At 41.7% G+C, this 15,794-nt stretch overlaps 1 protein-coding gene across 1 annotated transcript in view; it reads left to right on the top strand.

Annotated features, from left to right (window-relative positions):
- The window catches only part of XRN2 (5'-3' exoribonuclease 2), a 140,420-nt gene that overhangs the window by 29,790 nt on the left and 94,836 nt on the right, over positions 1-15,794 (top strand). The window contains exons 2-4 of the mRNA XM_073557405.1: positions 9,431-9,558; positions 9,652-9,763; positions 15,299-15,410. Coding sequence (XP_073413506.1) covers positions 9,431-9,558; positions 9,652-9,763; positions 15,299-15,410 — 352 coding nt within the window. The remainder of the gene's footprint in view (positions 1-9,430; positions 9,559-9,651; positions 9,764-15,298; positions 15,411-15,794) is intronic.

Below are 15,794 nucleotides of genomic sequence, written 5' to 3'. Positions count from 1 at the left end.
TCCATAAATTTTGCTGGAATAATGAGAAATCGCTGGTCAACTTTTTACCCTTAACTTCCTATAAAAAAAAAAAAAAAGTTTCAAAAATTGTGCTAATGTAAAGTAGACATGAGAGAAATGTTTTTTTATTAACTAATTTGTGTGACATAATGCTCTGATTAGGGGCATAAAAATTAAAAGTTTGAAAATTGTTCAAATATTTTGCCAAATTTTACATTTTTTTCCACAAGTAAACGCAAGAAAATTTGCCTCTATCATAAAGTACAATATGTCAGGAAAAAAACAATCAGTGGTTTCCGTTGAAGCGTTCCAGAGTTATAACCACATAAAGTGACAGTGGTCAGATTTCAAAATTAAGGCCTGGTCATTAACTTACAAAGTGGCTTGGTCCTTCAGGGGTTAGTATTTCTATTACCTGTATGATCATATTAATAGGCTATTCCCTTTAAGCATTTGGCACCTAATGAATTGACTTTTGTAAAGCCAAGTGGGTGGGGTGTTATCAGAGTTTTTACTGAAGGCTTGTACATCTCTCTGTATAATGCTGAGCACTCATAAGCAGGCATCAACACCAGAAAAAATCCCCTCCCTGCACCAGGGCTGTGGAGTCGGAGTCGTGGAGTCGGAGTTAGTTTTGGTTGGAGTCGGAGTCGGTAGAAATGTTCCGACTCCAGCTTTAAAAAAAATGTATTAATATTTCATAATTGAACTTTCATATGAATTTTATAAATGTTACTCAAATATATATGTTCTATCAAACTATGAACAACAGTGATAAGCAGTTCTGCTGGAGATAGAGACATTTCTTACTTCTTGTGTGTCACTGTTCTCCACTGCCCTTATCTAATCTTATACTTGGTTAACCTCATGCTGCCCCAACCCCCCTACTTACAATGTATGAAACTGAAAGTGAAAATGTGTTGCAAATTCTTAGTAGTAAAGCTCCTCCTCTAGACTAGATCATACTAGGTGTGCGTCTTCCAAGCATCTCACTGCTGCCTGCTACTCAGAAGAGGAAGACGGTAAGAAGTATTATCCTTTCAACAAACTTTGCATCAGTTAACTGTGAGTACATGAGGAATAATAACAGTATTACTGACCACTATATCAGTTGTACGACCTGGCAATAATTTTGTACAATTGTTTTTAGGAAAAACAATTGTCATTTGGATTGTGAATGCAGAATTAAAAACCTGAGAATGTCAAAGAAGCATCACATTAAATCCGCTGTATTTGAACATTTCACCATCACTCAAGATAGAAAACATTATGTCTGTCAGTGTATGACAAATGATCCAGATGAAAACAAATGCTGTGAAGCCAAGATGAGTGCATATTCAGGCAAAGATAAAAATGCTCCTACCAGAGCTTCTAATCTAAAGAGACATTTACAGCGCTTTCATCCAGAAGTACTGAAAGCAGTGGATGAGAAAGACTGCATCCAAACCAATGAACCAGTGCCCAGCTCTTCCAGCCAAACAAAGGAGCAGAGAACTTTGCAGCCATCAGTTGCAAGATATTTTGTCAGTGACAAAGTTACTGTGACAATGACAGTAGACTAGATACATTTAAAAAACAGATCATAGAGCTTGTTGTAAAGGATAGTGTGCCTATTTCATTATTTTCACGACCAGCTTTTATGTGTCTGAATGGGGAAATGGCCCGCAAGCTTGGTGTTTCTCTGGAGAGAGGAGAGTATTAGAAAATTAGTAATCGAAGAAGCTTTTAAACAAAAGGAAGAACTTAAAAAAACTCTCAAGGGACGCTTTCTTTTTCTTAAAATGGATGCCTGCACACGTCACAGAGTGAACTATTTTGCCATCAATGTCCGATTTGTTTGTGACAAAAATGAAATAGTTACCAAGACATTGGCAGTGGTAAAGGTTCTGCAAGACTATGAACTTAAAAAAGAGCAAGTTCTTTCTGTCGTAACTGACAATGCTTCAAATATGATAAGTACTATTAAGCTAATGAATGAGAGTAATGATGGTGACCAGCAGCTAGAAGAACATTCTGGGTCCACAGACACAGAAATGTTTGAAATAGAGGAACACAGTATTGTAACTGAGGAGCAAACTGAAGTTGCTTCAGATGAACAGCAACATGATGGTTTAGATGATCTTGTTGAAACTGTGTCAATATGTTCTTTCATTCATCACATGCGCTGTGTTGTGCATACGCTACAGCTGGCTATAAGAGTGTCTGCAAGAAGGACATGCAGCTTCTTCTAGATGATCAACAGCTAAGTAAAGGAAAAGAAGCTCTGTTTGAAATGGCAGTAAGGATGAAAGGGTTGCAGAACAGTCAGGAGGAACAAGAAGAATTTGGTCGTCCTGCCACGTCTTCACCCTCATCATCAACTGATGAAGAATTTAATTTCGAAAAATATTTGGATCACAAGGACCGTGCAAAGCGTTCCCGCATAGAAGAAGAGTCATCCCCATCAAGGAACACAGCCAGTACATTTCAGCAGAATTTTTCATGTGCACTAAAAGAAATTGAGAAATTTGACCGTTCATCAAAAATAACAGTGCAACAAGCGATTCCTCTGTATCCTGACATTGTCAGAGATGTTGCCCGAGTGTTTACTGCTTTGCCACCAACACAAGTTAGTGTAGAGAGGTTGTTCTCTGCTCTCAAAATAATTAGATCAGATTTGAGGGCATCCATGAAGGAGGATCTGACAGAGGCAATACTTTTTCTGAGGACAAATTTATAGATTTCTTCTTATTAACTGCATAAGTGTTTATTGCATATTTACTTACAGTTTAGAAAAGTTTATAAAAGTTATTTGCTATATTCTAATTGTATTCTAATAAATGTAGTTTTTGCTCTAAGTGGTCTGATTACTTATATGATGGTGAGGAACTGAATAAGCACAATGTTTAATATTTTACAACAGTAAATTTGTTGTTATGAATTGGCCATTTATGAAGGAGTCGGAGTCGGAGCCTGATAAAATCCAGGAGTCGGAGTCGCAACTGTGGCTTACCGACTCCACAGCCCTGCCCTGCACTCCAGTAGTTTAGGTTTCTCAGTGTGTGAGATGTATAGTCCAAGAGGGCTGTCTGTCATTAATCTACTGGATGATTAGAATTCTGTTCACTCCTGTTTTGATGAGGATTTGTGCTTTAGGCCGGGACCACACATGCAAGAAACACGGCCAAGTCTCACTTGTTAATACCTGGCACTGCCGCCGGCACTCGGGAGCGGCATGTGCGGCTGCATGTATTGCTATTAGCATGTATTTCTGTTAGTGTACAGCTAGCTCAGCAGGGGGGGCATGCCTCAAAGGCTGTTAGTGACAGATCTTCCACCTTGAATCAGCACAGAGTAGGACAAAGGTTGGATTGCAGTATAGAGTCCTGCTGAAGCGGCAGACACCTAGAACATTCCATAAACATTCTATAAGGAGTTATGGCGTTACTATACTTCCTAGCCATACACTGTGTATGTTTCCAAGATCCCCAGAACATGGTGAACACCCACCTGGGTCTTGACCTGTTCTTGCACCCAGGGGTATGGAAATACACAGAACAGCTAGTGGGAAACAGATAGCAAAGCTGTGTTTGGTCTTAATGTGTGGCAGGGGCCTGGCCAGATGGCGCCAAAACGCCTCCGTAGGCTGTCTATTAAGGAATTAGGACCAATTCTTGGTTTTGGAGTTTTTAGCTGCAGAGGCAAGGGGAGGGGATTTAGGTTCAGCCCAGAGGGCAGGAGGAGAGTAACCCAAAAGGGAAAGAGTTAATTTAAGGCCATGTTAGCTTTCTGCTATGCTTGCTGGTCACTTCAAAAGTGGGGGCCGTGTCGAGTAACGTGCTGAGAAGGGTCCAAGGAGATAGCTGGCAGCCCATGCTCCCTGTGGCACAGAAATGGTCGAACATTAACCCGGTAATTGACATATATCCTGCTAATGTCTTTTGTCTTACCAGTGTCTGTATTTGCATGTCTATTATATATGTATAATCATCATGTATATAGTGTATTACCTAGTGTGCCCTTAAGACTATTAAATATATAATTTAGTCTTGGTCTGCTCTTTTATCTCGAATCATGATTCCACACGTCCTTTCTTGGTTTAACTTTCAGTGCTACCAGGGCTGGTTTCTGGACTGATATAATCTTGTTAATGGACCGGGCTTATATCTAACTGGTGGCAGTGCTATCCGGCTGGCATCTCTGTTTCACTGGTGCTAGTGAAAGTAGCCTGTCAGGGTCAGAGAGAGTGTGGTGTGTGGACTGACCACATCCTCTCATTCCCCATGCCTCCATGGGCCTGTGTGTACAGGGGGCGTTTGTGTAGAACTGTACCAAGCTGACCTGACGTCATATTGGAAATTGGGAGACCGCATTATGTAATCCACCTGACATAATAGTGACATCAGGTGGGGTGGAGAAGTGCAGGATCCTTCACGTGTGGTAGCAGCAATGACATTCTGCGTGATTTCTCCGGTGTCATCCTTCACCTATATGTAAAAAATAAAAGATGATGCTTAATGTTCTGTGGAAATTGCTTTTCAGTGGTCACCACTCATCAGACAAGGGTACAATGACATACAACGATAGATGGAGGAGCCATCAGTAACAATCTATATACACCGCTCAAAAATTAAGGGAACATTTAAACATCTAAGTAAATCAGACTTCCTGTGAAATCAAACTGTCCAGGAAGCAACACTGATTATCAATTTCACATGCTGTTGTGCAAATGGAATAGACAACAGATGGAAATTGTCAATTATCAAGACACTCAATAAAGGAGTGGTTCTGCAGGTGGGGACCACAGTCCACATCTCAGCACCAATGCTTTCTGGCTGATGTTTTGGTCACTTTTGAATGTAGGTTGTGCTTTCACAATCGTGGTACTGTATAGCATGAGACGTACTCTTCAACCCACACAAGTGGTTCAGGTAGTGGAGCTCATCCAGGATGGCACATACATGCGAGCTGTGGCAAGAAGGTTTGCTGTGTCTGTCAGCGTAATGACCAGAGGCTGGAGGCGCTGCCAGGACACAGGCCAGTACAACAGGAGGCGTGGAGGGGGCCATAGGAGGGCAACAACCCAGCAGCTGGGCTGCTACCTCCACCTTTGTGCAAGGAGGAATAAGAGGAGCCCTACCAGAGCCCTGCAAAATGACCTCCAGCAAGCCACAAATGTGAATGTGTCTGCACAAACGATTAGAAACCGACTCCATGAGGATGGTCTGAGGGCCTGACGTCCACAGATGGGGTTGTGCTCACAGCCCAACACCGTGCAGGACGCTTGGCATTTGCCACAGAACACCAGGATTGGCAAATTCGCCACTGGCGCTCTGTGCTCTTCACAGATGAAGGCAGGTTCACACTGAGCATATGTGACGAACGTGACATTCTGGAGACGCCGTGAAGAGCGATCTGCTGCCTGCAACATCCTTCAGCATGACCGGTTTGGCAGTGGGTCAGTAATGGTGTGGGGTGGCATTTCTTTGGAGGGCCGCACAGCCCTCCATGTGCTCGCCAGAAGTAGCCTGACTGCCATTAGGTACCAAGATGAGATCCTTAGACCCCTTGTGAGACCATATGCTGGTGCGGTTGGCCCTGGCTTCCTCCTAATGCAGGACAATGCCAGACCTTATGTGGCTGGAGTGTGTCAGCAGTTCCTGCAAGATGAAGGCATTAAAGCTGTGGACTGGCCCGCCCGTTCCCCAGACCTGAATCCGATTGAGCACATCTGGGATATCATGTCTTGCTCCATCCTCCAACGTCACGTTGCACCACAGACAGTCCAAGAGTTGGCAGATGCTTTTGTCCAGGTCTTGGAGGAGATCCCTCAGCAGACCATCCGCCACCTCATCAGGAGCATGCCCAGGCGTACGATAGGGAGGTCATACAGGCACATGGAGGCCACACACAATACTGAGCATCTTTTCCTTGTCATGAGGCATTTTCACTGAAGTTGGATCAGCCTGTAATTTGATTTTCCACTTTGATTTTGAGTATCATTCCAAATCCAGACCTCCATGGGATATTCATTTTGATTTACATTGGTAATTGTTATGTTTTATTTTTTGAAGACATTCCACTATGCAATGAATACACATTTGCAACTGGAATATTTCATTCAGAGATATGTAGGCTGTGGTATTTGTGTTCCCTTAATTTTTTTGAGCAGTGAGTGTGTATCAAGCCACGCCCATTCCACATAGCCATACTCACGCCACACGCAAAGCCCCGTTTAATAAAGATCTAATATATATAATCTAATTATATATAATTTATATCTATATCATCTATTTCATAGGCATATCTTCTTGACCACAACAGGTTACACTGCCTGTTGCCCATAGCAACCAATCACTAAGCATCTTTCATTTCACCAGAGCTGTTTAAAAGATGAAAGCTGAGCTGTGACTGGTTGCTATGAGCAACAGTTTTCTCGCTTTGCAACACCTAAGCAGACACTGACTGGGTGGGTCCCAGCCATTGTCTGCCTTCCAGAAAGGAGCAGAGAGCACATTACAGAAATGAATCACCCACTCCTCTATTACTGCCAGGCTCTATTGTTAAAGGCGTAGAAAATTACATCATCAGGGACCGCACACAGAGCCACACTGCCAGGTTATATAACAGCACATCTCTAGGAACTCCCTGCTCTGCACCACCCGAATCGGGACTATGGGATGGAGGATGTGTGATGGGGTATATGGGAAAAATCTAATTCACCGCACACTCAAATAGGTTTCATGCGAATAGATGCCCATTTTATTATAAATATAATATGTGGGAGCCAAACAAGAATATATAGCAGAAGCGATATAAACAAGACGTTTCGGCTCAGCCAGAGCCTTTATCACTTTATCGCTTAATCCAGAGTTGGATCTTTGAATAAGGTGCAGAAGGAAGATTAGAACTCCCCCCCCCCCCCCCCCAAAAAAAAATACCCGAGAGGTAGCTGATATGCTGTTGTAGAGCGGTGCTCCCGCGCCTGGCTGCAATGGCGGCATATGGGCATGGGAACATGGGATGGAGGATATGTATGATGGGTATATGGGCACTGGAGTATGGGATGATGTGTGATGGGTATATGGGCACGAGACTATGGGATGGAGGATATGCATGATTGGTATATGGGCACTGGACTGTGGGATGGAGGATATGTATGATTGGTATATGGGCACTGGACTATGGGATGGAGGATATGTATGATGGGTATATGGGCACTGGACTATGGGATGGAGGACATGTATGATGGGTATATGGGCACTGGATTATGAGATGGAGGATATGTATGATGGGTATATGGGCACTGGACTATGAGATGGAGGATATGTATGATGGGTATATGGGCATTGGACTATGAGATGGAGGATATGTATGATGAGTATATGGGCATTGGACTATGGGATGGAGGATATGTATGATGGGTATATGGGCACTGGACTATGAGATGGAGGATATATATGATGGGTATATGGGCACTGGTCTATGAGATGGAGGATATGTATGATGGGTATATGGGCATTGGACTATGGGATGGAGGATATGTGTGATGGGTATATGGGCACAGGACTATGGGATGGAGGATATGTTTGATGGGTATATGGGCACAGGACTATGGGATGGAGGATGTGTGATGGGTATATGGGCACAAAACTATGGGATGGAGGATATGTGTGATGGGTATATGGGCACTGGACTATGAGATGGAGGTTATGTATGATGGGTATATGGGCACTGGACTATGAGATGGAGGATATGTATGATGGGTATAGGGGCACTGGACTATGGGATGGAGGATATGTATGATGGGTATATGGGCACTGGACTGTGAGATGGAGGATATGTATGATGGGTATATGGGCACTGGACTGTGAGATGGAGGATATGTATGATGGGTATATGGGCACTGGACTATGAGATGGAGGGTATGTATGATGGGTATATGGGCATGGGACTATGGGATGGAGGATATGTATGATGGGTATATCGGCACGGGACTATGGGATGGAGGATATGTATGATGAGTATATGGGCATTGGACTATGGGATGGAGGATATGTATGATGGGTATATGGGCACTGGACTATGAGATGGAGGATATGTGTGATGGGTATATGGGCACTGGACTATGGGATGGAGGATATGTGTGATGGGTATATGGGCACAGGACTATGGGATGGAGGATATGTGTGATGGGTATATGGGCACAGGACTATGGGATGGAGGATGTGTGATGGGTATATGGGCACAAAACTATGGGATGGAGGATATGTATGATGGGTATATGGGCACTGGACTATGAGATGGAGGTTATGTATGATGGGTATATGGGCACTGGACTATGAGATGGAGGATATGTATGATGGGTATATGGGCACTGGACTGTGAGATGGAGGATATGTATGATGGGTATATGGGCACAGGACTATGGGATGGAGGATGTGTGATGGGTATATAGGCCCTGGACTATGGGATGGAGGATATGTATGATGGGTATATGGGCACGGGACTATGGGATGGAGGATGTGTGATGGGTATATGGGCACTGGACTATGGGATGGAGGATATGTATGATGGGTATATAGGCACTGGACTATGGGATGGAGGATATGTATGATGGGTATATGGGCACGGGACTGTGGGATGGAGGATATGTATTATGGGTATATGGGCATGGGACTATGGGATGGAGGATAATCATTATAATTTGGTATAACTAACCATAGTTAGTTACTATGGCCGGGCAACACCAGGCTCTTCAGCTAGTAGGTAATATACATTATGCTTCCTCCATCTTCTTGGTCACGTTTTACACTCTCATAAAAGTTAAAGGAATTGTTTTCTTTCCATTAATTTTTTTCCTCTGGATTCAGTTTGCGAGGTAATAAATCGCCCTATTTATCTGTAGTCTCCAGCACTGACCTAGGTGTCTATTAGCTGTGGCGCTGACGTTGTCTTGTCAGTGCGGCAGCCAATCTGTGATCTCAGCCACTCTAATGAGGCTTTTCTATGTAGGCACAACTCGCCGCTCAGCTACTGATCTCACAGATTGGCTGCAATGCTCTCGGCGTGTTGTAAGTTTCTCAGTCAATGCCAGACACTGGAACAGCAGCAGACATTCGCTGGTAGACCTGGAGAAGTTGAGTAATAGCCCTTTGTTTTTTTTTTTCTTTGTTTGTTTTTTTGTTGTGAACTGCAGTCACGGAAGAAATGTGATTGAAAGTGAGCAACTCCTTTATTATTGACTTCTGCCACAACCTTTTGAGTTTGAAAATCTGTTACATGATGGTTTACTAACAGATCAGTCCAAAGAGATGCCGTGTATCCTATTGATGACATGCATTTATAAACGGCAATGATATAATGTATTTCTCTTTTGAACAAGATGTTGAATGCCATGCAAGCAATTAATTTACTTTTTTTTTTTTTTTGTTCTTCCTTCTCCCCCAAGCCGAAAGAATACAATGGCATCAAGATACCAATTGATAGCAGCAAGCCGAACCCAAATGAGGTGGAGTTTGATAACTTGTATTTGGATATGAACGGCATCATTCATCCGTGTACTCATCCGGAGGATAAGTAAATATCATTTTTTTTTTTCCTTTTTAAGACATGAAGAATTTGGTTGTAATATATATTTCTCTTGTCTGATTTTCTCTTGTCTGATTACAGACCAGCACCTAAAAATGAAGATGAGATGATGGTGGCCATTTTTGAATACATTGATAGATTGTTTAATATAGTGCGGCCAAGGAGGTTACTGTACATGGCTATAGATGGCGTGGTAAGTGTCTTCCAATTGTGCAAAGCTGCCTAAAAACGGTAGAGATCTTTAGAGAAAGCTGAGGTCATGAAAATTGGGCTGATTATCATCTAGATGCTTAATAAAAACTTTGGACACCTTTTACTTGGGGGAAAAAAAAAATTCTTTTTGCGCTCTTTAATTATCATACCTTTCATACAGTTTGCAGCCTAATCCAAGATTTTTCTCTCGTGGGAGAATCTTCCCCCAATGGATATGAGGTCTGTGTGTACCCAGAGTTATGCTGTCTTCCCTGGCTTTTGTGTGTTGGCACAGCTCCAATACTGCACATATTTCCTCTTTAGGTACTTCAGTCCTTGAGTCTGTACATGCTTTCTCCCCTGTCCACATTTTGAAGATCAGTGTTCAGCCCCCTTCCTGTTGGTGTCTCTTAAGAATTTGTTCAGATGAGTGTTCAGAGAAACGTTAGAAATTATTTTATGAAGACTGTTTAGTTGTGTTCAGGAAGAAAATAATAAAAAAAAATCAAAATCGGTGCAATAGTGTACATGGCCTTTTTAACAGATCTGTCCTTTTAAAAATTTTGATTTATAGGAGATCCCCACATAAAAATCCTTGAATAAGATAGTAATTTTAAAATTCCCTTCATGCCAGTTTCTTATCAAGGTCATAAAATTTGGTGAAGTGGTATAGTCTGTGACTTTGTTAACTTCTGTACTTTTCTCAGTTGGTCTGCATGGCGAGGTAAAATGGTGTTCGGTCAAAACCGGTCATACTTTTATAGCTGGAATCCGTGCCCGCTCATAGCTGGCGTAGACGTCATTTTCTGACGCACTAAGGCTATGTGCACACGATGCTGATTTGTTGCGTTTCCGCAGCGGTTTTTATCCACCCGGAGATGCTCCAAAAACGCAGTGGATTACTAAAGCAAGGTTAATCAATGACGATCCTGAAGTGTTGTGCGCATGATCCGGAAATTTCCGTCCTCATTTGCAGCAATTTATTTTCCGCATCATGTCAATTCTTTTGCGGATCTGCAGCGTTTATCATCCATTGATTTCCATTGAGTCAGTCAAATCTGCAGCAAAAATGCATGTGTTAAAAGGTTTGCAGATTTCCTGCCACAAAAACTGCAGAATTGTCAAAATAAATGATGTCAGAAGAAGGAAGAGTGTGTGTACCCATGCGACGAAGAGCCCCTAGTGGTTGTACTTTGGCATCGTCTGATGGGACTACTATTCACATCCGGCTACGTCTGCTGTCACATATAACGGATAGCATGAGCTAATGATGGGAGAATAGTCTCATCATCCGGTGGCCGAGTTAATTTAAAAAAAAAAAAAAATTAAAACATTGACATAATCACATGCATATTCACATACAATGTACATACTCATCGAACACCTAATCTGAAGCCTGCGTCTCCTGCAAGCAATCAAAAATAATAAACATATACTCCCTGTTCGCCGTAGTCCATTTAATACCGAGTGTCCCATGTCGATGTCACCCGGTCTCTGGCGATACACTGACAGGAGGTATCACTGAGCCGCCGTGAGAGTTCACCGGAGTACATCACAGCTCCAGTGCTCTCACGGCAACGCAGCTTGAGAAAGTTCTCACATAGTGGTAGTGCTGTAAGTGAGAGCACCAGAGCTGATGAACTTTGGTGAACTCACGCCGGAGCAGTGGTACACTGTGGGAGCGATTACCTCCTGTCGTGTATCGCCGGAGACCGGGTAGAGCATTTACATCTCCCGATGTGACTGTTCTACACGTGAGATCGCTGTGGGACACTCTGTATTAAATGGACTTCTTCAGACCGGATAGTACTATATGTTGGTTTATTACACAGGTCAACGAAAAAAATTTTTTTTTCTGGTGTCCAAAATATTTTAATGAATTTGGGGTATTTTTGGGGTGCTGATTCTGAATATGTCATCAGTTTTGCCAGATTGGCTCAAGTTTTTGAGATTTTTGGTATCTTATTTATAGCACTTGTTGGTAAATGCGACGCATCATCTCATTAATTTCTTTGGATTAGTACTTGAACTGAGCAGTTCTCAATATAGTTTTGTGTTAATTAGTGTTCTAAAAGTTTGTTCATAGCTTGATTTTTGCACTAACTTTATGTTGTTGTCTGTTTTCCAGTGAAAAGCATGAACTCATCATGAAGAAGTTGTCTTAACGATCCAGACTCATTCTGTTACATTTGTGGTGAATATACACTGCCAAAACATAGAAGAAACATAACAGACTTCGTCAAAAAAGTGTATTTTGCCTATTTTGGGGTTATGCTTGGGGACCAAGACAAGTTTTGGGCACCACACATAGTGTGCAAAGCATGTATCGAATTATTACGAAAATGGAGCAAAGGACAAAGAAAAAGCTTCAAATTTGGTGTTCCAATGGTGTGGAGAGAGCCAAAAAATCATCATGATGACTGTTATTTCTGTGCAGTGCAAGTGCAAGGATTCAATAAGCATAAGAAACGAAAATGGGAGTAACATGGAATCTGCAAGAAGGCCTGTCCCTCATTGTGAAGATGTGCCTGTACCTGTGTTTACCATAAATAACAGTCATCATGATGATTTTTTGGCTCTCTCCACACCATTGGAACACCAAATTTGAAGCTTTTTCTTTGTCCTTTGCTCCATTTTCGTAATAATTCGATACATGCTTTGCACACTATGTGTGGTGCCCAAAACTTGTCTTGGTCCCCAAGCATAACCCCAAAATAGGCAAAATACACTTTTTTGACGAAGTCTGTTATGTTTCTTCTATGTTTTGGCAGTGTGTATTCACCACAAATGTAACAGAATGAGTCTGGATCGTTAAGACAACTTCTTCATGATGAGTTCATGCTTTTCACTGGAAAACAGACAACAACATAAAGTTAGTGCAAAAATCAAGCTATGAACAAACTTTTAGAACACTAATTAACACAAAACTATATTGAGAACTGCTCAGTTCAAGTACTAATCCAAAGAAATTAATGAGATGATGCGTCGCATTTACCAACAAGTGCTATAAATAAGATACCAAAAATCTCAAAAACTTGAGCCAATCTGGCAAAACTGATGACATATTCAGAATCAGCACCCCAAAAATACCCTAAATTCGATGAAATATCTTTGGCACCAAAAATGCTGTTGACCAGTGTTATTTTTTGATTGTTTGCAGGAGACGAGGGCGTCGTGGATTTGACGTTCAGTAAGTATGGTAAATGTAGATTCAATAAAGGAGTCTGTGTGATTATTTAAAAAAAGGACTTTGTTCTCGCTGTGTGTTTATTTACCATATAACTATAGGATTAGTAATGGATGGGTGTCTTATAGATGCCTCTCCATTGCTAAGCTGTGGGCTTGATGTCACCTGACAATACAAAGGTGATGTCAACCCCACAAATATGAACCCCACTTGCCACCACTACAGGGCAAATAGGAAGAGCTGGGCAAAGCGCCAGAATTGGCGCATCTATATATAGATTTCTCTTATATTTGTTATATACACTGTGTTCCAAATTATTATGCAAATGATATATTTCTATGATTTTCCTAAATAGTCAGTAAAAATGACAGTCAGTCTAATAAAAGTCATCACCCGTTAGAGTATGCATCAAATTTTATTGAAGAAACCTCCCAATGATAACAGTATAATCTCCAAAATGAATAAAAACTCAAATGGCACTGTTCCAAATTATTAGGCACAGTAGAATTTCTAAACATTTGTTATGTTTTAAAGAACTGAAGATGTTCATTTGTGGAATTTGCAGCATTAGGAGGTCACATTCACTGAACAAAAAAAGCTATTTAACTCCAAAACATCCTAACAGGTCAAGTTATATGTTAACATAGGAACCCTTCTTTGATATCACCTTCACAATTCTTGCATCCATTGAACTTGGGAGTTTTTGGAGAGTTTCTGCTTGTATTTCTTTGCATGAAGTCGGAATAGCCTCCCAGAGTTGCTGTTTTGATGTGAACTGCCTCCCAGCCTCATAGATCTTTTGCTTGATGATACTCCAAAGGTTCTCTATAGAGTTGAGGTCAGGGGAAGATGGGGGCCACGCCATGAGTTTATCTCCTTTTATGCCTATAGCAGTCAATGACCCAGAGGTATTCTTTGCAGCATGAGATGGTGCATTGTCATGCATGAAGATGATTTTGCTCCTGAAGGCACGTTTCTGCTTTTTATACCATGGAAGACAGCTGTCAGTCAGAAACTCTATATACAGTACTTTGCAGAGGTCATTTTCACACCTTCAGGAACCTTAAAGAGCCCTACCAGCTGTTTCCCCATGATTCCGGCTCAAAACATGACTCCTCCTCCTCCTTGCTGAAGTCGCAGCCTTGTTGGGACATAGTGGCCATCCACCAACCATCCATCTGGACCATCCAGGGTTGCTCGACACTCATCAGTAAACAAGACTGTATGAAAATTAGTCTTCATGTATGTCTGGGCCCACTGCTACCATTTCTGCTTGTGAACACTGTTTAGGGGTGGCCGAATAGTAGGTTTATGCACCACAGCAAGCCTTTGAAGGAATCCTACACCTTGAGGTTCGAGGGACTCCAGAGGCACCAGCAGCTTTAAATAACTGTTTGCTGGTTTGTAATGGCTTTTTAGCAGCTGCTCTCTTAATCCGATGAACTTGCCTGGCAGAAACCTTCCTCATTCTGCCTTTATCAGCACAAACATGTCTGTGCTCAGAATCAACCACAAATCTCTTAACAGTACGATGGTCACGTTTAAATTTTTGGGAAATATCTAATGTTTTCATCTCTTGACCAAGGCATTGCACTATTTGATGCTTTTCAGCAGCAGAGAGGTCCTTTTTATTTCCTAAATTCCTTGAAACCTGTGCCCTGCTTAATAATGTGGAACATCATTCTTAAGTAGTTTTCCTTTAATTGGGCTCACCTGGCAAACTAATTATCACAGGAATTTGAGATTGATTTCAGTGATCCAAAGAGCCCTGATACACAATACCATCTATGAGTTTATTTGAAAAACAAAAAATTACATCTTTATGACACTTAAATCCAATTTGCATAATAATTTGGAACGCAGTGTACATTTGAACATGGTATGAAATAATATGGTCTTCAATGGAGAATGAAAAAGAAGAGGTTGAACAAGGAAGTTACATCACAATTCTTTTCTTTTTTAATAATATATCTTTATTTATCTCTATGGATTTACAACAACGCATGAAAAGCCGCATCAAATCCGCATAAAAAAAGCATAAGATCCGCACAAAAAACGCGTGTAATTTCCACTGCGTTTTTCTGCAAGAGATGCAGAATTGGCTCAGAAATTTCCGCAAGCAAATCCGCAACGTGCGCACATAGCCTAAGACTATATGGTTTGGTGGTTCAGTGTTGCAAATTTTTATGGGCAAGATTTGTGTTAGTAAATTAGTTTAGATTATAGACTGGATAAAATGTCTATTATCGCTGCATCTGTGTCCAAGGAATTCCCCTTCCCTGCGCCCTTATTCTAGAGCAATCTGTATATACAATATTTAGTAGGTATATTCTATATTTGATATACTAGGCACCGCGAGCTAAGATGAATCAGCAGCGCTCTAGACGCTTTAGGGCTTCCAAAGAAGGTGTGGAATTGACAGAGGAGAAAAGCCGCATCCGAGAAGAAGTGATCTCTAAAGGTATGTTTGTATGGGACTCTGGTCACTGCTGATGTGCTTCCCTGTCACAGTAAGGCTCGGTGTCGCAAGCGTATTTCAATGTCACTATTCTGACCGCTGCAATGCCCGGACTGACCGCTTATCTCCCTACCCAGATTAACAGGATCATAGACGCACGTGAAGCTTGTAAGTTCAGGTTGGGAGACGTCAGTCTGGGCATTGTGGTCTCAATATCGACTGTTAACCCAGCTGGAAACTTCCATGACTTCTAAAGAGGAGCTCTTGGCTACTGATGTGTGTACTGTAAAGAATACTTGTATCCCCCATTAAATAATTCCATCTTTTCTTAGAATTCTGCATTGTGCTCCATGTTCTTTCTAGAACTTTTACATTTTTGGTACAGTA

This window comes from Dendrobates tinctorius, unplaced genomic scaffold (genome assembly GCF_039654945.1).
Source record: "Dendrobates tinctorius isolate UK_male_01 unplaced genomic scaffold, ASM3965494v1 ptg000250l, whole genome shotgun sequence".
NCBI classification, from domain to species: Eukaryota; Metazoa; Chordata; class Amphibia; order Anura; family Dendrobatidae; genus Dendrobates; species Dendrobates tinctorius.
Note: the sequence above shows the minus strand (reverse complement) of the source record. Positions and strands in the feature narration are given on the sequence as shown.